The sequence below is a fragment of the Euleptes europaea genome, chromosome 14 (assembly GCF_029931775.1).
Source record: "Euleptes europaea isolate rEulEur1 chromosome 14, rEulEur1.hap1, whole genome shotgun sequence".
Lineage (NCBI taxonomy): Eukaryota > Metazoa > Chordata > Lepidosauria > Squamata > Sphaerodactylidae > Euleptes > Euleptes europaea.
In genome coordinates, this window is record NC_079325.1 from 5,064,702 (window position 1) to 5,085,084 (window position 20,383).

General features: G+C 50.0%; 1 protein-coding gene across 2 annotated transcripts in view; it reads right to left on the minus strand.

Annotated features, from left to right (window-relative positions):
* Window positions 1–20,383, minus strand: part of USP2 (ubiquitin specific peptidase 2) — a 78,638-nt gene that overhangs the window by 39,604 nt on the left and 18,651 nt on the right. For both annotated transcript variants that reach the window (XM_056860726.1, XM_056860725.1), the window contains exon 3: window positions 11,743–12,521. In XM_056860726.1, the coding sequence (XP_056716704.1) occupies window positions 11,743–12,480 (738 nt within the window). In that variant the 5' untranslated portion in view covers window positions 12,481–12,521. The remainder of the gene's footprint in view (window positions 1–11,742; window positions 12,522–20,383) is intronic.

The following is a 20,383-nucleotide window of genomic DNA, read 5'->3' on the forward strand; positions in this document are numbered from 1 at the left end:
GGGATTTTCTCTCACATTAAGCACTACAAGTAAGCCAATTACAAAGCGGCATTTCAAGGGGTGGGGAGTTGATTTGAACTTGGAGACTGGTGGTGCGAATAGATTCCCAACAGGAAAGTGTGGGTCCAGTGAGCAACAAACCTCCGGTAAAGCTCCCATGCATAAACAACCAAATTCTAGCTGTTCAGGACCCAGACAGGCAAGGCTGAAACAGAGCGCCTTCAGAGCAGGAGGCCAAGGGAGGGAAATATCCCTGTATTCTGCCGTCTTGCACACCTGACCCACTTTTGTTCCATCCCAAATGCTGCCCCTGCAGCGCACAGGTGGATGAGACAGGTTCCCGTTCTGGGACTATTAAAAGTGCCCCGCAAAGCCTCCCGTTCCTGCCGCTTCCTTCTGCCAGACAGAGCCAGATGGCGTGCATGGCCATGTGAGGGGGCGTGGGCCATGCCAGCAGGCAGAGGCGGGCTGCAGGCTGGCACCTCGCCCCCATTGCCACTCCCCCCACCCCCACAACACATCCATGTTCAGCCAGAGAGGAGGGTGAAAAGAACAAAATTTGAAAGTTTCTTTTAAAAAAACAACTGGGCTGCAATTCAGTAAGGGGAGGGGCACGAGGGAGGGTCGAGGGAATGGAAGGCAGGGAGAGAAAAGGGCTGGCCAAGACTTACAGGTCCTAAAATGATCCAAAGCAGGTACAGATCATATAATCATAGAGTTGGAAGGGACCACCAGGGTCATCTAGTCCAACCCCCTGCACAATGTAGGAAATTCACAACTACCTCCCCCCCACACCACCAGTGACCCCTACTCCATGCCCAGAAGATGGCCAAGATGCCCTCCCTCTCATGAACTGTCTAAGGTCACAGAATCAGCATTGCTGACAGATGAAGTGTCGGGTTGCCAACTCTGGCCTGGGCAATTCCTGGCTTGGCCAATTTGGGGGCAACTCTGCTCAGCAGCAGAGCATCGGCTTGGCTTGCAGAAGGTCCCAGGTTCAATCCCCGGCATCTCTATTTAAAAGGATCAGGTAGGAGGTGATGTGAAAGACCTCTGCCTGAGACCCTGGAGAGTCGCTGCCAGTCTGAGTAGACAATACTGACCTTGATGGACCAAGCGTCTGATTCAGTAAAAGGCAGCTTGGTGTGTCTGTGGAAGGGGGGATTTTTTTGGGGGGGGGGGTTGCTCAACATCTATGGTATACTACAGAATTAACCCTGAGGCTGCCATTTTTTCGAGGGAACTGGTTTTAGTAGTCTGGAGATCAGCTGTAATTCCAGGAGTCCAGGCCCCATCTTGAAGCTGGCAACCCTTAGAGTGGTGCAGTAGTTTTCATGTCAGACTGTGACCATTAAAGCATGGGTTCAAATCCCTGTTCAGTGAGTGGCCTTGGGCCGGTCACACACTCTCTCAGCCTTGCCTACTTTGAAGGGAGGATAACACTGAGGAAAGGAGAAGAAGAAGAAGAAGTAGTTTTTATGCCCTGTGTCTCTCTACTTTTAAGGAGTCTCAAAGCGGCTTATAATCACCTTCCCTTCCTCTCCCCAGAATGGACACCTTGTGAGGTAGGTGGGGCTGAGAGAGTTCAGAGAGAACTGTGACTAGTCCAAGGTCACCCAGCAGGCTTCATGGGGAGGAGTGGGGAATCAACCCTGGTTTTCCATGGCTTTTTACACAAGGACATTTCCCCGCCAACTACTTTGGGGTTTCCTTTTGATTATGCAAGCCTCTCCCGACCGTCAGATGTCCCTGCACTCTCCCTGCGTGTTTTGCCCACATTTTCCAGATTCTGGCTAAAACAGCATCCAGAAAACATGGGCAAAATGCGCGGGGAGAGCAAGGTGACCTCAGATGGACAGAAAAGGCATGCATAATCAAAAGGAAAGCCTGAAGCAGTTGGCGGGGGTGACCGCGGGGAAACGTCCCTGCATAAAAGGCCCATATTAGAATCCGCCGCTCGTGCAGAGGAGCAGGGAATCAAACTCCGTTCTCCAGATTAGAGTCTGCCGCTCTTGACCACTCCACCACGCTGGCTCTCCAGCTCCTTCGTCGCTCTTGAGCCACTTAAAAGAGAGGCGGGAAGAAAAAACACTCCGTGAGAGATCAGTTGGGGGAAGGGTTGGACAAACCTGGGGGCTCATAAGAACATAAGAAAGGCCCTGCTGGATCAGACCGAGGCCCATCAAGTCCAGCAGTCCGTTCACACAGTGGCCAACCAGGTGCCTCTAGGAAGCCCACAAAAAAGACAACTGCAGCGGCATTATCCTGGCTCAGTTTAAACCAAACGCAAAATAAGACCTGCAAGCCCCTTGCTGTCCCGGGATCAATTGCAAGATGTGGGGGTTCCAATGCCCAGAGTTTGTGGGCCTTCCCCACCTCTGGGCCCTGCCCCATCTGTAGCAGGTCTGCGGGGTAGGAGCGACCCTCTATCAAGCACGGCTGCAGAACCGCTCCTTTCCCTGGAGGCAGAAACGTGCGAGATGGAAGCCACACACCTCCAGAGAAGGGTGCCTGCATGGATCCTCTTGCATCAGAGATTCTCTTGGGGCCAAATTCCACTATAGGCCAGGGGATCTACAAATGGTTTACCAATGCCCTCTCCTCCAATGATGCTGGAGGCAAAGGGGAAGGGGGAGAGGAGGAGGAGGAGGAGGAGGAGAGTTGATTTTTATATGCCGACTTTCTCTCCCATTTAAGGGAGAATCAAACCGGCTTACAATCACCTTCCTTTCCCATCTCCACAACAAACACCCTGTGAGGTAGGTGAGGCTGAGAGAGTGTGACTAGCCCAAGGTCACCCAGCTGGCTTCACGTGTAGGAGCGGGGAAACAAATCCAGTTCACCCCACAGGAGCAGGGAATCAAACCTGGTTCTCCAGATCAGACTCCACCGCTCCAAACCACTGCTCTTAACCACTACACCACACTGGCTCTGGGGTGTTTGGTCCATCCTCATTTTCACATTCAAAGTTTTACAGCAGGATTTTTGCTTGGGGAGAACAGGGCATGCAAGGAGATCTCCCAGAGTCATGCCCGGTTTGGCTGTCAGCATGTCCTGGTTAGTCCTTGAGACCCTCAAGGAAGTCCAGGGTCGCTACGCAGAGGCAGGCAGTGGCAAACCACCTCTGTTCGTCTCTTGCCTTGAAAACGCTATGGGGTCGCCATAAGTCGGCAGCAGCTTGATGGCCCTTTCCATCACCCAAATGAAAGTTTTTCTGCGTTGGGACGTCCGGCAGTGTGCTCCATCTACCCTTCCCTAAATTCAGGCTTGCGTCTGAGAAACACCAGGCTTCAGACGCAAAGCTCTGCCTAAATGGCATTAAATCCACTTTGTAGTCTGGAATAGAATGGCTTTGGAAGGCGTCTGAAGTGGAAAGTTACCCATCTGTGAGACAGCCTGTGTGCATGAGGACGCAGCATGCATCTTTTTTTCCACCTCTGTTCCTACTCCACGTACTGAGCATTGGGTGCTTCTGCCTAAAGCGTTTCCCAAGCGATCCCTCCTCGCTTGCCTGACCCCCACCCCTGGAAAAAGACATGATGCCACTTTCTACCACCGCCACCCCCTAGATGGAAATGAGCCCCCCCCCCCAGGGTCCCAGAAGAGGGGAGAAAGCCATTCCCAAGAGGAGGAGGAGGAGAAAGAGAAGAGTTGGTTTTTATATGCCTACTTTCTCTACCACTTAAGGAAGTATCAAACCGGCTTACAATCCCCTTCCCTTCCCCACAACAGACACCCTGTGAGGCAGGTGGGGCTGCGAGAGCTGTGACTAGCCCAAGGTCACCCAGCTGGCTTCATGGGCAGGAGAGGGGAAACCAACCCAGTTCTCCCAATCAGAGTCCACCGCTCCAAACCTCCGCTCTTAACCACTACACCACACTGGCTTTCTGCCAGGGGGGCAGCTCTGTTGCCCCTGACAAGCAGTGTTGGGGAGAGGAGCTGTCTTGGGCCCCCTCCGGCAATCCCCTGTGCTGCCCAGCCCCGGTTATGTCATCCCGCCGTGTTCGCAAACACATGGAGGCGGCTGAGCACTGAATGTACCAGCGGCCCGGAGTAGCTTGTTCTGCCGCTTTGCTGCTTCACCCCCCACCCCGCCTACCTCTTTTGTTTCCGTCTCAGAGCTCTGCCAGGGCTGCCAGCTCTGGACTACTCAGACGCAGCTTAATCCAGAAATGCAATGGGGGGGGGAGTATAGGGGGGGTCAGACTCGTTTCCCCCCCACACACTGCTCGGCCCCTTCCCACGCTACCCCCCCCCAAAATGCTCTCCTCGCTCTTCAGCCCCCACCTGCGCCCGTTCAAGTCCCAATTAGCGGTTGCGATCCTGTTAGCTCCAGAATGAGCAGTCGGTACAATCCGTTTGCAAAACCCACCGACAGAAAACAATTCTTCAAACAAAAGCTCTCTCTACCCCCCACCCCATCCCGGTATCATTTTTGCCTCTGTGATAACCACTATGCAAAAAACTGCAGGAGGCACTGTAAGCAGGAAGGGGCTGTGATTCAGGGGTTGACTTTCACGCCAGGGTTGCCAACCTCCAGCTGGGGCCTGGAGTTCTCCCGGAATTAAAACTGATCTCCAGACCACAGAGATCAGTCCCCCAAGAAAAAAACGGCCGCTTTGGAGGGCGGACTCTATGACATTACACCTTGCGGAGGTCCCCCCCTCCTCAAACTCCGCCCTTCCCAGACTCCACCCCCAAAACTCCAGGAATTTCCTAAGAAACCCTATTTGCATGCAGGTGGTCCCAGGTTCAATCCCTAGCCTCTCCAGTAACTAGGATCTCAGAGGGACCATATTGGTGGCTGTGGCTCAGGGGTAGAGCATATGCTTGCCATACAGAAGGTCCCAGGTTCAATCCCGGGCATCTCCAGTTAAAGGGACTAGGCAAGTACGTGACAGACCTCAGCCTGAGACCCTGGAGAGCCGCTGTCGGTCTGAGTAGACAAGACAGACTTTGATGGACTGAGGGTCTGATTCAGTATAAGGCAGCTTCATGTGTTCATGTGACCTCAGGAGAACCACGGCTAGGCAGAGAAGACAAAACTGAGCTAGCCAGATCGCAAGGGCGCTTTGTATGTTGAATGTGGCTAGAAAACAACACATTTTGCCCTGGAAAACTGCCCACTAATTTTAGACACATTGTTATGCAATCAGGAGGGGAATGTACTCTGTGTATGCCCAGAGATGCTCTGTTCTTTATCATCATTCTCCAGGCCTGTCATTCAACAACAAACTCCGAATCTGGCTTGTCTGCAATAAAGCCATGCCCAACACCCTTCAGACAGGGGCGATAAGATGAATTAGCACAGGCGCCTTCACATGGGGCAGGGTATGAAGAAAACTGTGGAACAATATCTCTTTTGGGGGTTGTGCGTCTGGGGGAGGTGTGACTTTTATTTTTTTTAATCTGCATTTGAAACTCTAGACAGGCAGCTGCGTCAGTCTGTCACAGCCAAAAGAACAAAGAGTCTTGTGGCACATGAAAGACTCAACAATTTATGCAGCGTTGGGTTTCGGGAGCCAGAGCATGCATCATGCGCCTTGGCTCGCGCCACAAAATATTTGTTAGTCTTTAAGACTCTTTGTTGTTATATCTAATGCAGTCCACTTCTTTATTTATTTGTTTTACTTGGGTCCTTTTAATAAATGCATTTCCTATCCCGCACATGGATTAAATCCCAGTTTCAGAAGCGTGAATGGTGTGACATATGCCGTTTCCACCCTGGCCATCTCTATGCGGAACAACTAGTGTGGCTTAGTGGCTAAAGCATTGCACTAGAAGACCTGAGTTCAAATCCCAATTCTGCCATGAACTTGGCTAGGCCAGTCACTCTCTGCCTAACCAACCTCACAGGGTTGTTGTGAGGATGAAACAGAGATGCACAGAACATAAGAACATAAAAAAGGGCATGCTGGATCAGGCCAAGATCCATCAAGTCCAACTGTCTGTTCGCACAGTGGCCAACCAGGTGCCTCTAGGAAGCAACTCAAGCAAGACAACCACAGCAGCATTATCCTGCCTGTATTCCACAGCACCTAATATAATAGGCATGCTCCTCTGATCCTGGAGAGAATAGGTATGCATCATGGCCAGTATCCATTTTAATTAGTAGCCTTGAATACCCTTCTCCTCCATGAATATTCCACTCCCCTCTTAAAAGTTTCCAGGTTGGCAGCCATCACCACATCCTGGGGCAGGGAGTTCCACAATTTAACTAGGCATTGTGTGAAGAAATACTTCCTTTTATCAGTTTTGAATCTCTCACCCTCCAGCTTCAGCAGATGACCCCGCATTCTAGTATTATGAGAGGAGAAAAGCTTCTCCTTGTCCACACTCTCCACACCACGCATAATTTTATAGATTATCATGTCTCTCCTTAACCGCCTTCTTTCCAAGCTATTCAGCCCTGAGAGTTTTAACTGCTCCTCATAAGAAGGTACCTCACCCTGAACTCCTTGCAGGAAAGGTGGGATAAAAATATACCAAATAAAAAGCTTCCCTAGTACGGAGGGGGGAAATACAACCTTGAGATGCTGGTGCCAAGAACACAAGCTCTGGGATCGAGTCCTGACTCAGATGTCTGAACCGCAGGGTCCGACCTGCAGAAAAGCAGCCTGTTCCTATCCAGCTAGGCATGATTTCCAGCAGTGAAAGGGTGAAGTTGCAGCAGTCCTCACAGCCTCTAATTTGGTCTCTCCCTCCCTGGCTCCAGTCCCCAGAGATTATATAACAGGTATAATTGCTTAATACCCGCTTGGGAACACACACACACACACACACACATATGTCAACAGGACCCAGGAGCCAGATTAGGTACAGCTCGGGGCCGGCAAGCGGAGTGCCGGGGCTGAAGCCGGTGGCCTCACGGAGGGGGCTGTGTGTCTCTGTGGGTGAGCAGACTACAGCCTCGAGGAACGTGCTCTGGAGGGACACAGAAGGCCCTCCTTGCAGCACATGCAATTACTCTTTGCGGGCCCAATGCAGAGGATTTTTTGCGCACCAAACTCCAGTTTCAACTAATGGGGTTGCCACGTTTGAAAGGGAGGACGCTTGGTCTCTCTCCCGATCTGGCCAGTCCATTTTTGTCCTGCCTGAGGAGTTCAAAGAGGCACACCTGGCTCCCTCCACCCCTTCAGCTCTCACAACAACCCTGTGAGGTAGGGTTAGCGCTGGCACAAATCACTCAAGCGCCTTCCTGATGCAGCAGAGGCTCAAAATGGGTCTTTCTGGTCCTAGCCAGATACACCAGTCACTACACCATGCTGTATCAACCTCTATCATGGAAGAAGAAGAGTTGGACCAAGAAGATGCTCTACCACTGAGCCACGGCCCCTCTCCACACAGGGAGGTGCGTGATGAGGGGGCAGGCAAGTGAAGAGGAGTGGGAGCAGCTGCTTTCCCCCAGCTGCTGAGGCAAGGGTCCTGGGCAGCCAGGTGAGGTAGCCACCACTGCAGGGGAGGTGGCATAGCAGTGGGATGGGCAGCTAGGTAGGCTGGCAAGGGAGCTGCAGCCACCGTCAAGTAAGTCAATAAGTGAGAGAAGGGGTGGGGGAGGGAGAAAGATAGAGGTTGAGAGAAGGGGGGAGAGGAGAGGAAGCACAGGTGAGGGGAATGGGACGGCCCCTCCTTCAAGTTCTAGCGGGTCTTCACTTGTCATGCATAAAAGGGGTGTTTGTGTCTGATTGTAAAAGCAAAAAGGGAGAGACAACTGAAGGAAGCTGAACCGCCTTGAAACCTCTTGCACCCCCTCCCCTGTCCCCCAAACAAATAAGCACTTCTCTCTTGGCCAAGCTGCTATCCGAACTTGTCTGAGAGAAAAGCAAGGACAGGCCATGGAGAGGGGAAATGCGAAGAGGGGAGGACCTCTTTCCCAGGTGTTCGAAGGCTAAGGCCCTGCCCAGCTTTACACATGGGTGGGCCAGGTCAGGGAGCAAGCAAGCAGGTTTGCCAGTGTCATGTCTTGCCGGCATAGGATCGTGGCCCAGGACATGAGCATGGTCAGTCTTGGGTTCAAATGTCACCAACTATAACTAATCTTAGGCAACGCCCCCCCCACGTCCTGCCATCCTATAATACGCACAAAACCTTGACCCGCCTTCCAATAAGGCACCCAAGAGCTCTGTATGCTTTTCTAAAATTCAGGAAATGCAAAGCATTTAAGAGAAAGCAGGGCATAGCAGGTGGAGTATAGGTCCCCTGAGCTCAAATCCTGGTTGAGCCTGCTGGGTGACCTTGCGCCAGTCACTAGCCGAACTCACAGGGCCCTCAGGGCAATAAATTGAGATGACCTTCAGGTTGCTCCCCAGTCTCCTTGGAGGGAGGGGGAATACAAATGTGATCGATCGCTCTTGCTAATCGTAAAGTGGCAGGCCCCTGTGGGAATGATGGAAGCCACAAAAGAGGCCCCCTGAAGAGTAGGTATGGGTCTCTGCCTACATGCAGGTCTCCCTTGCTATACGGAAAGATACATCTTTAATCGACCACATCCCTTATGCTATGTCTGATGAGGCCAGGTCTGTAGTTCATGCTAAAAAAAAAAAAATCAGGAGGAGAGGTATTTGTCATGCAGATGAGCACTCTGGCAATTGTTCCATTCCAGAAGGGTGGAAGCAAGAACTGCTTTTAAGCTTTGTGTGCAAAAACACCTTTCTCTGAAGCTCACTGTCCCGTAGGTGAAAGTCAGAGAGTTAAATCCACACCCAACAAAAAATGCCTCCTCCTCCTAAGAAGCTCGGTTCCCCCGCTGCCGTGCATTCCCTAGTACGGAAACGAGTGGGTGACCAACTCAAAGAGTTGATAGTGGAAGGGGCTGTCAAGCTGCAGCCAAGTTATAGTGACCCTTATGGGCTTTTCAAGGCAAGCGAGTAATACAGGTGGTTGGCCATTGCCTGCGTTAGGTTGTTTATGCATGGGAGTTTTACCCACACTTTCCTGTTTGGAATCTATTCCACAGCAGTCTTCAAGCTCAAATCCCCACCCCTTGAAATGCCTTGAAATGCTGCTTTGTAACTGGCTTACTTTGTAGAGCTTACTGTGAGAGAAAATCCCCCCCAAACCCAATTGCTGCATAAAAAAGCATTTTAAGACCAACACCCCTCAAAAACGGAGCAATCTGAAAGGTGGGGGCGGGGAGAAATCCAAGCTTTGGTTTTAAAAAGCCTTTCTTCTGCTCAGAAAGAGCTGCCAGGAAGCAGGAAGCATTTGAATCCCTGCCTCTTTACACACTGCTTTGTAATTGGCTGTGAGAGAAAGCAAGCTTGCGTGTCCTGTGCTTTGCCTTATGCATGGGGATTTCACCTGGGCTGAGCTCAGGAGAGAGGGAAGAATCGGGTTAACAGAGGAACGGGAAGTCCCGGGATTTGTGAGGGCTGGCAGCGAGGTCACCTCTAATGGACAGAAAACTTATGCATAACTCTAAGGAACAACCGAGACAGACAGGGGGTGAACGTGAGTGAAAGTAGCCATGCATAAACGACCTTAGTGTAGCAACCCTCAACTTCCTTGGTGGTCTCCTATCCAAATACTAACCAGGTCCGACCTTGCTTATGTTCCAAGACCTGATGAGATCAGGCTCACCTGGGCCATCCAGGTCAGGGCACTCAATGCGTTACACACTCACTTCTCCCAACCTGCCGCTGACAGGTATCCTGATTTCAGGAATGCAAAGAGCCCAAGGCAAAGGCAGGGCATGGGAACAGGTGACCTCACTTGACATTGGCACCATAAAAACAGGCCACCGTGCCAAGTCCTCTGAGTTGGGGTGTGTGTGCACACTCTGTGTATTTACCCTAAACTTCCGCAACAAGGTATGCTAGCAAACGTTTTGGGCACACAGAGGCTGTTTTTCTTTCTACTATTTGTCCAACTACATCTGTTGTCTGAAAGGGGAACATGCCCACACCCTTTCCAAATGTTTCCGATTTATGAAGGTGGCCCCTTCTCCTGCCTAGGAGAGTTAATGACTTGACCCAAACTCTCGGGAGAAGAGCTACATACAAATGTGAAGGGAGCCAAAGTCTGTAATCCATTTGCATTTCCCCAGATGATAAGAAATGTTGGTGTTTCTGCTAATTCTGCATTATCCACCCTGCAAAAAAAAAAAAGCAAGCCAGCGCTTACTCTGGAATGGAAATATGGATGCGTTAAGTGAGAATTTGTATTCTTTATTTAAAGAGGCAGCAGCAGCAGGATCAAGTTGGAGGCTTTTCTCAAACTGGGCAATACTTTGAAGGAATCAAACCTGACCTCATTCCCAAGCCAGGAGGGAGTCCTGGTCTACAGCGAATTTGATCATATACAAACGTAAGAAACTGCCTTATATTATATGAGAGCCAGTGTGGTGTAGTGGTTAAAGTATCCGACTAGTATCTGGGAGACCCAGGTTAATCCCCACTCTGCCATTAAAGCTTGCTGGATGACCTTGGGCAGGTCACACACTCTTCGCCTAACCTGTTAGGGCTGTTGTGAGGATAGAATGGAGGAGAGGAGAATGATGTAAGCCACTTTTTGTGAAGAAAAGCAGGGTATAAATGACAGATTAGATGGATGGATGGATGGATGGATGGATGGATGGATGGATGGATGGAAGGACGGACACTGAGTCAGACCACTGGCCTAAGTCTTGGTTTTTCCCCAGAGAATCTGAGGGCTTTAGGTTATGATAGAGCAAGACAAGCAGTAAAAAGAAGAATAAAAGACTCCAAAAGGCAATTTGACCTAGCTACAGCACCTTTTTTTAGGGCATCTGCCAAAACTAAGCACATCCCTTGTCCAGCGACATACCTTTTGATATTAGAAGGAAATACTACTAGGAGAGCATTTACTCTAGCTCAATGTTCCACTCTGCCCTCTGCAGTATTAGAAGGAAAATAATTAAAAAAAAAGACTTCTTGCAAAGGCTCTGTGTCCCTGCAATGGCAGTGAACCAGAAACACAGGAACAGGTCCTACTCAGGTGCAGTTACTATAAAGAGGATAGGGAGAAGATTCTTGGCTCTCTTCTAAGAAAGAGCATTGGTTATCCTGAATCTGTTAAGAGTTAACATCCTTCTTAAGGATGAATTTTCTCAGGTAACAAAGTTTTGTAGAATTATAAGAAATCTAAAGAGAAATGAAAAGTTGTAGAGGGGATTGACTGATGACCTGTTTTTAACCATTTTAAAGAGAGTAATATTTTGTATAGTGTTTGAACCAAAATGTGTTGTTTTATACTGCCGGTTTGGGTAAGGCAATGTAACTGCAAATATTTTATGTTTGGTCTAAGGATAATAATAATAATAACAATAATAATAATAAAAAAACCCTATAAGCCTAAGTCTAACATAGCACTGTGTCCTCGGATTGCCAGCAGCAGGGTTTTGGACAGAGAAGAGTCTTTCCCAAGGGCTGCTTCCTAAGATATTTCTTTCTTTTCCCCTGTTCTTAGACCGAGGTCTTGAACAATAAAACCATAAAACTTAAATAAGACCCATCTTTAAAAACACCTCCCTTCATCTCTTCTCCGCAGCCTCCAAAAAACGAGCAACAAAATAAGTACGCTGAGGGTCAGAGGCCTCCATTTTAGCCTAAGTCCTTAAGATCCGTTGAGCTGGACGTAACCGGGATCGAACCGGGGACCTTCTGGCACTCAAAGCTGGAGCCCCACCTGTGAGCCCCAGCTCTTCACCCCAAGGATCTGCCCCGTCCCACAGACGCTCCCCCCTTGGCCCCTGCAGGGCCCAAAGCTACAGCAGCATCTTACCGAAGACTCCCTGGCCAGGAGGTCGGTCCGGCTCTCTGTCCGTTCCCACTGCTGAAGGGAGCAATTGCTGATGGGCCGCAGGGTGGGGGTAATGACCTCGGGGCTGTTGCCGTGGAGACTGGCAGGCGAGCGCCCCCCCTTGCGGTTGCAGGTCTCCAGGTAATCCTTGACGAAATCTGAGTGCCTGCTGGCCTGCTGGTAGACGCCCTGCAGGGTGCACAACTCCTGCCGGTTCCGGGCGGCGAGGGAGCCACGGGCAGTGGAGTCGACCCGGTACGAGTCGGACAAGTGTATGCCGGACAAGTCTCGCGCCAGGTCCGAATGGCTGCTGGATTTCTTGCGGCCCAGCGTGGTGCCGTAGCTGGTGGAGGGCGTGCTGCCGAAGGAGTAGCTACCCCCGCCACTCAGCCCTCCGCTGCCGGGGGGCCTCACCGGGGCCCGGCTGTAACCAGGGCTCAGTCTGGTGCTGGAGTCGGGGTGATGGAGCAGGCGCCCGCCCCCGTCATAGTTCAAGGAAGAGGAGGAGGTGGTCGCCCCCGAAGTCCTCAAGTGACTAGAGGTGAAGTAGCTGGAAGTCGAGCCTGGCTTATAGCCAACTTTCTCCTTGTCCGGGTACGAGGAGGAGAGATTGGAGCTGTACGAGGAGTAGGCGCCGTAGCTGGAGGGGGCCTTGCCGTAGGAGCTCTCCGAGTAGCGGGATGAGTCATAGCGCTTCAAGGTGGAGGACAGCTGGGACATCCTGAGGGATGGGGCATTGGAGGCGGCCCTGGTGGCATCGACTAGAAAGATGGGCAGAAAGAAAAGCAGGAAGTAAAGGAACCATCAGAGTGGTAACAGGTAACGTGGGAAACTGGCAGGGAAAAGACCAAATCCCCCTTTTCATTTTGCTTCTTCCTTGCGCAACTCGAACATGCAACTAGTCCTTGTCGCGCCACATGAACCTGCATTATACTGAATCAGACCCTCCGTCCATCAAAGTCAGTATTGTCTACTGAGACCGGCAGCGGCTCTCCAGGGTCTCAGGTAGAAGTCTTTCCCATCACCTACTTGCCTAGTCCCTTTAGCTGGAGAGGCCAAGGATTGAACCTGGGACCTTCTGCAAGCCAAGTAGATGCTCTACCACTTAGCCACGGCCCCTTCCCCATACAGGCTGTACGGCTGCGCCAATCATTTCCTGTTAAATGTATGCAATCGTTGGCATCTAAATGCCAGTATGGCATAGTGGTTAAAGTGTCGGACTAGGATCTGGTAAACCCAGGCTCAAATCCCCACTAGAGCCATGGAAACTTGTTGGGTACCCCTGGACCAGACACACTCTCTCAACCCTAACCCTTGGCTAGTATTTGGATGGAAGGAAGACCTCCAAGGAATACCTGAGGTATGACGCGGAAGCAGGCAATGGCAAACTACCTCTTGTCTTGGAAATCATTCCAGGGTTGCCATAAGTCAATGTGACTTGATGGCAAACACAAACAAACAAACAAACAAACAAAAAAAACGGTTTAAGACACGCTGAACAATGCACTTTAAATCCATTTCTAATGCACTTTAGCAATCGTTTGCAAGTAAATTTTTCCACTTCACATAAGAAAATCTAATTTCAAAGTGCACTGAAAGTGCATTATTTGGCAAATGTGGCATCAAAGAGACAAACGGATTGGGATCAGTGGCCTTGAAAGTAGGCAAAATGAAAAAGCCACCCGATGACAGCATAAGGAAACTAAACAAAATGGGGGAAAAGTCTTATTTGTACAACCCATTCACAAAGAGCCAGTTAACACATTGCTGTCCGCTCTGTTGAGCTGGAGATAACCAATAAGTTCGAAGTAATTAAAATAACAACTAAGAAATATTTCTCGGTATTTTAAATACAAAACAGAAACCCTTTAATGGGGAAGTGTTTTAAAGGCAAAATACGTTTACGGAAACCCAAAACAGGTTCCCAAGTTGAAGGACTAAATGTAGGTACAAACAAGAATAACTCAGGGCTGATTTCTCATGTTACAACGTCCTTGCGGCCATCAGGAGGACTTTCTATCCGACATGGAGTTCCCCACCGGGAACTCAACTCCCAGCTGTGCAGAGGGCTGATTTGGATTGGGACCCTAACGCACAGGGAGAAGTCTTCCCCCATGCCATTCCCTCCCCCCGCCCCGACCTCCTATTTGCTCTCTTGGGGAACGTAACAGTACTGATAGATATATCGAAGCTTCTCAATCAAGACAAATTGTTTTGGAGGGTGGTGGTTGTGATGGCCCACAGTATCATAGAATCATAGAGTTGGAAGGGACCACCAGGATCATCTAGTCCAACCGCCTGCACAATGCAGGAAATTCACAACTACCTCCCTAGCTAGCTAGCCCAGTAGCACCTTTGAGACACACGAAGCTGCCTTCTACTGAATCATACCCTTGTTCCATCCAAGTAAGTATTGTCTACTCAGACTGGCAGCAGCTCTCCAGGGTCTCAGGCAGAGGTTTTTCACATCACCTGCTTGCCTAGTCTCTTTAAGTGGAGATGCTGGGGACTGAACCTGGGACCTTCTGCACGCCAAGCAGATGCTCTACAAACAGCCACCGCCCCACCCAATAAGATTTTCAGGGTATGAGCTTTTGAGAGTCAAAGCTTCCTTTGCAAGATATTAAATCTAGCAGGGCAAACAGCAGCTCCCTGAGGCTGTTTCTGGTCAGGCAGAATGTGCAGTGGGACTGGAACAGTCTTGATGGGCTTCTAAGAAGGGGTGAGAGAGGTCCAGCGAGAGAGAGAACAGCTGCGTCCATGTGAAATGCCCTCTCCTGTGCCAGCACAGGTTTCCTCCTTGGCATCTGATCGCTGGTGGGGTTTCGATTGTCACCTCCCAGATCCACAGGCAACCCTTGATGTTAAGGAGACATGCAGGAGCCTGCAAGACACTTGGCAAAGCCGAGCGTTACACATGCACAAGGATTGCTGTTATGAAATCTACTCTGCAGAAATCAACACCGGGCAGCTTGCTTCACTTCGGAGAGGAGGCATAAGCAGAAACTCAACACCCTGCTTTTGTTTACAGGCAACACCCGGAGATGCCAAGGGTACCAGCGTCTCCTGCTGGGCAAAGGGTAGCGATCTCACACGGAAAGCAAGGGATGTTTTTATTTGGGCAAGGACCCCGGAGAAGGCTGGTGGTTTGCCTTTAAGTATTGGAGAAATGGGGAACTCCCCCTGGGGCAACTTCTCCCGTCTACTTAGCACTGCAGTGGGAAAACCACATCTGGCAAAGTTCTCTCCGTTGTGCAGCTTTACACCATAGTTTCAAACTGGTTTGATAAGCATCCCCTCTATCACCAAGGAACTCTGGGAATTGTAGTCCCATGAGAGAGAAAAGGAGCACTAACAGAGAATTCTTATCCGCTTCAACAAAACTATAGTTGATTGGAGTCTTTGCAGAAAAAAAAATGACTACAGGTAGAGTATATACGGACGGATCCAAAAACGACCCTTCGAGCAGGCATGCAGGCAGATCCGTGCTGCCTGCTTTCAATGTTTCCTCTCACCTAAAAAAATAAAATACAGTGTACACCGCATCGTAGGTGGAGACTGAAAACCTGCCATGGTTAGTTTGTTTGTTATTTGTTGTTGCTCTTGTTTAACAGCTGATTCAAGTATCCTGGTAAGATAGTTACACCTTTGCTTTCTGATGGTTCAGTGTATACAAAATTATTTAAAATGTTGTTCAAAATTACATTCAGGCTATATGTATCAAGTGCATATAAAGCACAAACGAATTAGAGTACCATCCCCAAGATATCTCATTATGAATATGCGAAAATTCCAAAATATTCCAAGATAAGGAAAGATCTGAAATACGGACCACTTCTGGTCCCAAGCAGTCCGGATAAGGGATATTCAACCTGTATTAAAAAATCATAAAGAAATGGGCAACCAAAATTATTAAGGGGGCTGGGAACATATTCCTAGCAAAAAAAATGCTAAGGAACTTGTGTTCTCTAAACCAAAAAGCTTCACTGAAAGGGCAGGACACCTGATAGAGGTTTATTAAAAAAAGGTACACACAGAGTGGAGAAAAGAGATGGAGAGAAACTTTTCCACCCAAATTTGGAGGCAACCTACGAAGTCGACAGCAGTAGATTCAGGATGGACACAAGGAATTACTTCTCCTTAATTGGTGGGACTCACTGTTAGAGGATGTACTAGCTTAGGTGACCTTAACAGGGCATTAGACACATTTCTGGAGAATTGGTCCACGAATGGCTATTAGGTATTATGGCTGAATGGAACTTCCCCATTCACAGGCAGTGTACCTGTGAACACTACCGGAGGAGGGGGGACAGCGGCAGAGAAAGGCTGTAAATGCCATGCTTGGTTTGTGGGCTGCCTGGAAGCACCTGGTTCCACTTTTGGAATCAGGATGCTGAACTAACAGGACCCTAGATAGGATTGCCAGCTCTGGATTGGAGAATTCCTGGAATTTTTTTTGGGTGGGGGAACAGACTAGGGAGGGAGGGTTTTAGGGAGGGGAAGGACCTCCATGGGGCATAATGCCATAGAGTCCACCTTCCAAAACAGCCATTTTCTCCAGGGAAACTGATCTCTGTCACCAGGAGGCCAGCTGTGATTCTGGGAGATCTCCAGCCACCACCTGGAGACTGGCAACCCTAGCCCTAGACCTGATCCAGCTGGGATCTTCTTATGTTTTTACATTCTTCTGAGATGTTCCCTCTAACAAACACATGACATTGGGGATCCATGACTGGAAATAGCAGCCATGGGAGTGGCGGTGCTGCACCAGAGAGCTGCAGGTCGAGCCAAAGAAAAAGGGACAAGGAAATCATCCCTAAAGGTAGCAGACACAAGTCCACTTGGTTCCCTTTGCTGTGAATGCCCGCCTTCAGCTAAATTTCCATTGGAAAGGGAAAAGCGCCTCCTCTCTCAGATCCTCCAAGACAGCTCGTCACCCCCTCGTGACCCTATGCTGCCATGCCGTGGCGCGCTCCCAACACATTAGGTGGAATCACGAGGATGGAAAGCAAACAGGTGCCCACGGCACATTCCATGCATGACTGCAGCCGCCCACGTGGCCTGTGATGGCAACATCCAAGACAGGTCCTCTCATGCAGAAGATGTGGAGGCGAAAGGGTGCCCCCTAGAGTCCATGCTCACTAGTACTGCTGATTCCAGCCCCTTTAATTGGACACAACCTGACAAAAGTCGGTTTCAGGTAGCCAGCACAAGGTTGACTCAGCCTTCAATCCTTCCAAGGTCGGTAAAATGAGTCCCCAGCTTGCTGGGGGTAGGCAAACCACCCCGTAAACAAAGTCTGCCTAGTAAACATCGGGATGTGACGTCACCCCATGGGTCAGGAATGACCCGATGCTTGCACAGGGGACTACCTTTACATTTTACCAAAGAACAAGCCACACCTGAACCACCACACACTTTTCCATGCGGGGAAGTCACATAGTATTGCAACAAACTTCACTTTGCCCTTTTCAATTACATATTCTGGAAGTCTCCCTTTTCTTTCAAAAGAAAGGGATGCCCTGAGGCAGCTGAAAGCCCAAGGGCTCCAATCATGAGTGCATCAAGCTGCCTGATACTGAATCAGACCCTTGGTCCTTCAAGGTCAGTACTGTCTACTCAGACTGGCAGTGGCTCTCCAGGGTCTCAGGCTGAGGTCTTTCTCATCAGCTACAACCTGATGCTTACTGGAGATGCTGGGGATTGAACCTGGGATCTTCTGCATGCCAAGCAGATGCTCTGCCACTGAACCACGGCCCCTCCCTATTTGTGAAGCTGCCTTATACTGAATCATGTGCTGAATGAGCGTCACATTCAGAGCCATGAGAAGAATCCCCCCCCCCTCAGATATGCTGGCTGATGACTCAGAGGGATTTTCATTCTTCTTACATTTCCAGGCATGTGGCTTGGCTCACTGGCCCGAGTCATGCAGCGCTACTGTGTACCTCTCAGCAGCACACTGAGGCCTGAACCACAAAGTTTATCACCCTTTTTAAACTATTCTACACAACAGCTTCTTTGCCCATCGATCAGATACGTCTTTATTTCGCCCTTCCTCCAAGGTGCTTATGGCTGCATACGCGGATCGCCCTTCCACAGTTCATCCTTACAACAACCCTGCGGGGTGGGTTAGGCTGAGAAAGAGTGACTTGCTACCAAGGTGCTCCACAGTCAACTTCGTGGCCAAGGAGAACTCTGAACCCAGGTCCTAGTTGGACACTCTAATAACGACACCTCTCGATGTACGTGGTGATTTAAAAAAAAGAGGGGGAGAGAGAGAGAGAGAGAGAGAGAGAGAGAGAGAAAGAAATATATAGAAAGGTGAGTCTCTGCTCCAAGGGGCTTTCAGCCTAACCTACCTCACAGGGTTGTTGTGAGGATAAAATGGAGAAGAGAATGATGTAAGCCGCTTTAAGTCTCCTCTGTGAGGAGAAAGGCAGGATATAAATAAGTAAGAAAGCAAGCAGGTAAAATTGAAATTGCAACACCATAGCAAAGAGTAGAGAGAAGCACCTGGAAGGGAAGGGAAAATCAAGGCCACCAGAATCAGTACAGGTAGAGTGTCCCTTATCCAGACATCCCATATCTGGACTGATCCAAAAACAGCGCCCTTCGAGCCGGCATGCAGGCAGATCCATGCTGCCTGCTTTCAATGCTTCCTCTCACCTAAAAATAAAATACAGGGGTCTCCAGACCCCTCACCATCTTCGTTGCCCTTCTCTGGACACGTTCCAAATAAATATGGCCTCCAATTCTAAAGCTTTTGCCCACTGCAACTTCATGTCTTTGCTGGCTTACAGAGACGACAGAGCTTTCTAGAAGCCAGGCCTGAGAGCTAGCTATTGTACCGAGCAATTTGAAGCAATTGTCAGCAATTATATTCCTCCGGGTGGGGGATATAAAAAAAGAGACAGAGAGACGGAGAGATTACAGGGCCTGCAATTGCAGGCCAGCTGGGATATTAAATTGTTTCCCTTTGTGCTATTTTCCTGCTGAAAACTGTCGCATGCCTGCTTTTACCCCTGGCAGGGGAAAATTTGCAAGAACCCCTCTCCCAAGTGTGAGGCAAAAGCAGTTTGGATCGGAGGATTTCCAGCTAGGGTTGCCAAATCCAGGTTGGGAAATTCCTGGAGATTTAGGTAGTAGAGACTGGGGAAGGCACAGAGTTGCCGGCTTTGGGTTGGGAAACACCTGGCGATTTTGGGGATGGAGCCGGAGAAGGCTGGGGTTTGGCGAGGGGAGGGAATTCAGTGGGGTATAACGCCAACTTCCAAAGCGGCCCTTTCCTCCAGGGGAACTGATCTCTGTCGCCTGGAGATCAGACGTCATAGCTGGAGATCTCCAGCCACCACCTGGAGGTTGGTAACCCCAGGACGGCATGGTGTAGGGCAGGGAGGGACCTCGCCATAATGCCACAGAGTCCACCTCCAAAGCATCCATTTTCTCCAGGGGAACTGATCTCTGTTGTTTGGAGGTCAGCTGTAACTCCAGGAGATCTGCAGGCCCGCCCTGGCAACCCTATGAGAAAAGAGGGAAAGGGAAAGAGGGAACCCCCACCCCCTGCCTGGGATCCCCTCTTGGAATCTTCCCTCCTGAGGCTATAATCTGGGGAGGGGGGGCAGACAATCACTAGGGTTGCCAGGTCCCTCTTTGCCACTGACGGGACGTTTTTAGGGCAGAGCCTGAGGAGGGCGGGGTTTGGGGCAGGGAGGGACTTCAATGCCATAGAGCCCAATTGCCAAAGCGACCCATTTCTCCATCTCTATCGGCTGGAGATCAGTTGTAATAGCAGGAGATCTCCTGCTACCACCTGGAGGTTTAGAAAAACAGTACAGGAAACTGTATATACACAAAGTGCAAATATTTATAAGCTACTGAGGTGAAACATAGACCATATACGTGACATATATACAACACAATTATATACATATATACATCGTTTTTCTCCACCAACTGGAGGTTGGCAACCCTAACAAACGCAGAACTTCTGCCCGGTGCTGCAAAAGTCCTTGCTTGCTTAGAGGCAAAATGTCCAGAAATTTGAGAACAAGGCAAACTGGAGCTGCGGCCGGCTCACGTGCCCCCCCTTTATACCCCCCCAGAAGCATTGGGAACCAGACAGCTGCACTGGGACAAGAAGTCACATGACAGAGGGGGGGGGGATTAATCAGCATGCCAGTCTGATAGTGCAAAAGAAAGCAGAAGACTATGGGCGTCTTAAAGGCTGGCGACATTTATTAAATTATTTATTCATTAAAGAGATGGAGCCAGTGTGGTGCAGTGGTTAAGAGTGGTGGTTTGGAGCGGCGGAGTCTGATCTGGAGAACCGGGTTTGATTCCCCACTCCTCCACATGAGCGGCGGAGGCTGATCTGGTGAACTGGGTTGGTTTCCCCACTCCTGCACACGAAGCCTGCTGGGTGACCTTGAGCTAGTCACAGCTCTTAGAGCTCTCAGCCTCACCTACCTCACAGGGTGTCTCTTGTGGGGAGGGGAAGGGGAGGTGATTTTAAGCCGGTTTGAGTCTCCCTTAAGTGGTAGAGAAAGTCGGCATATAAAAGCCAGTTCTTCCTCTTCTTCTTCTCCGGTGGGGAGGGGGCTCTCTCCACATCACAAGCGCACGT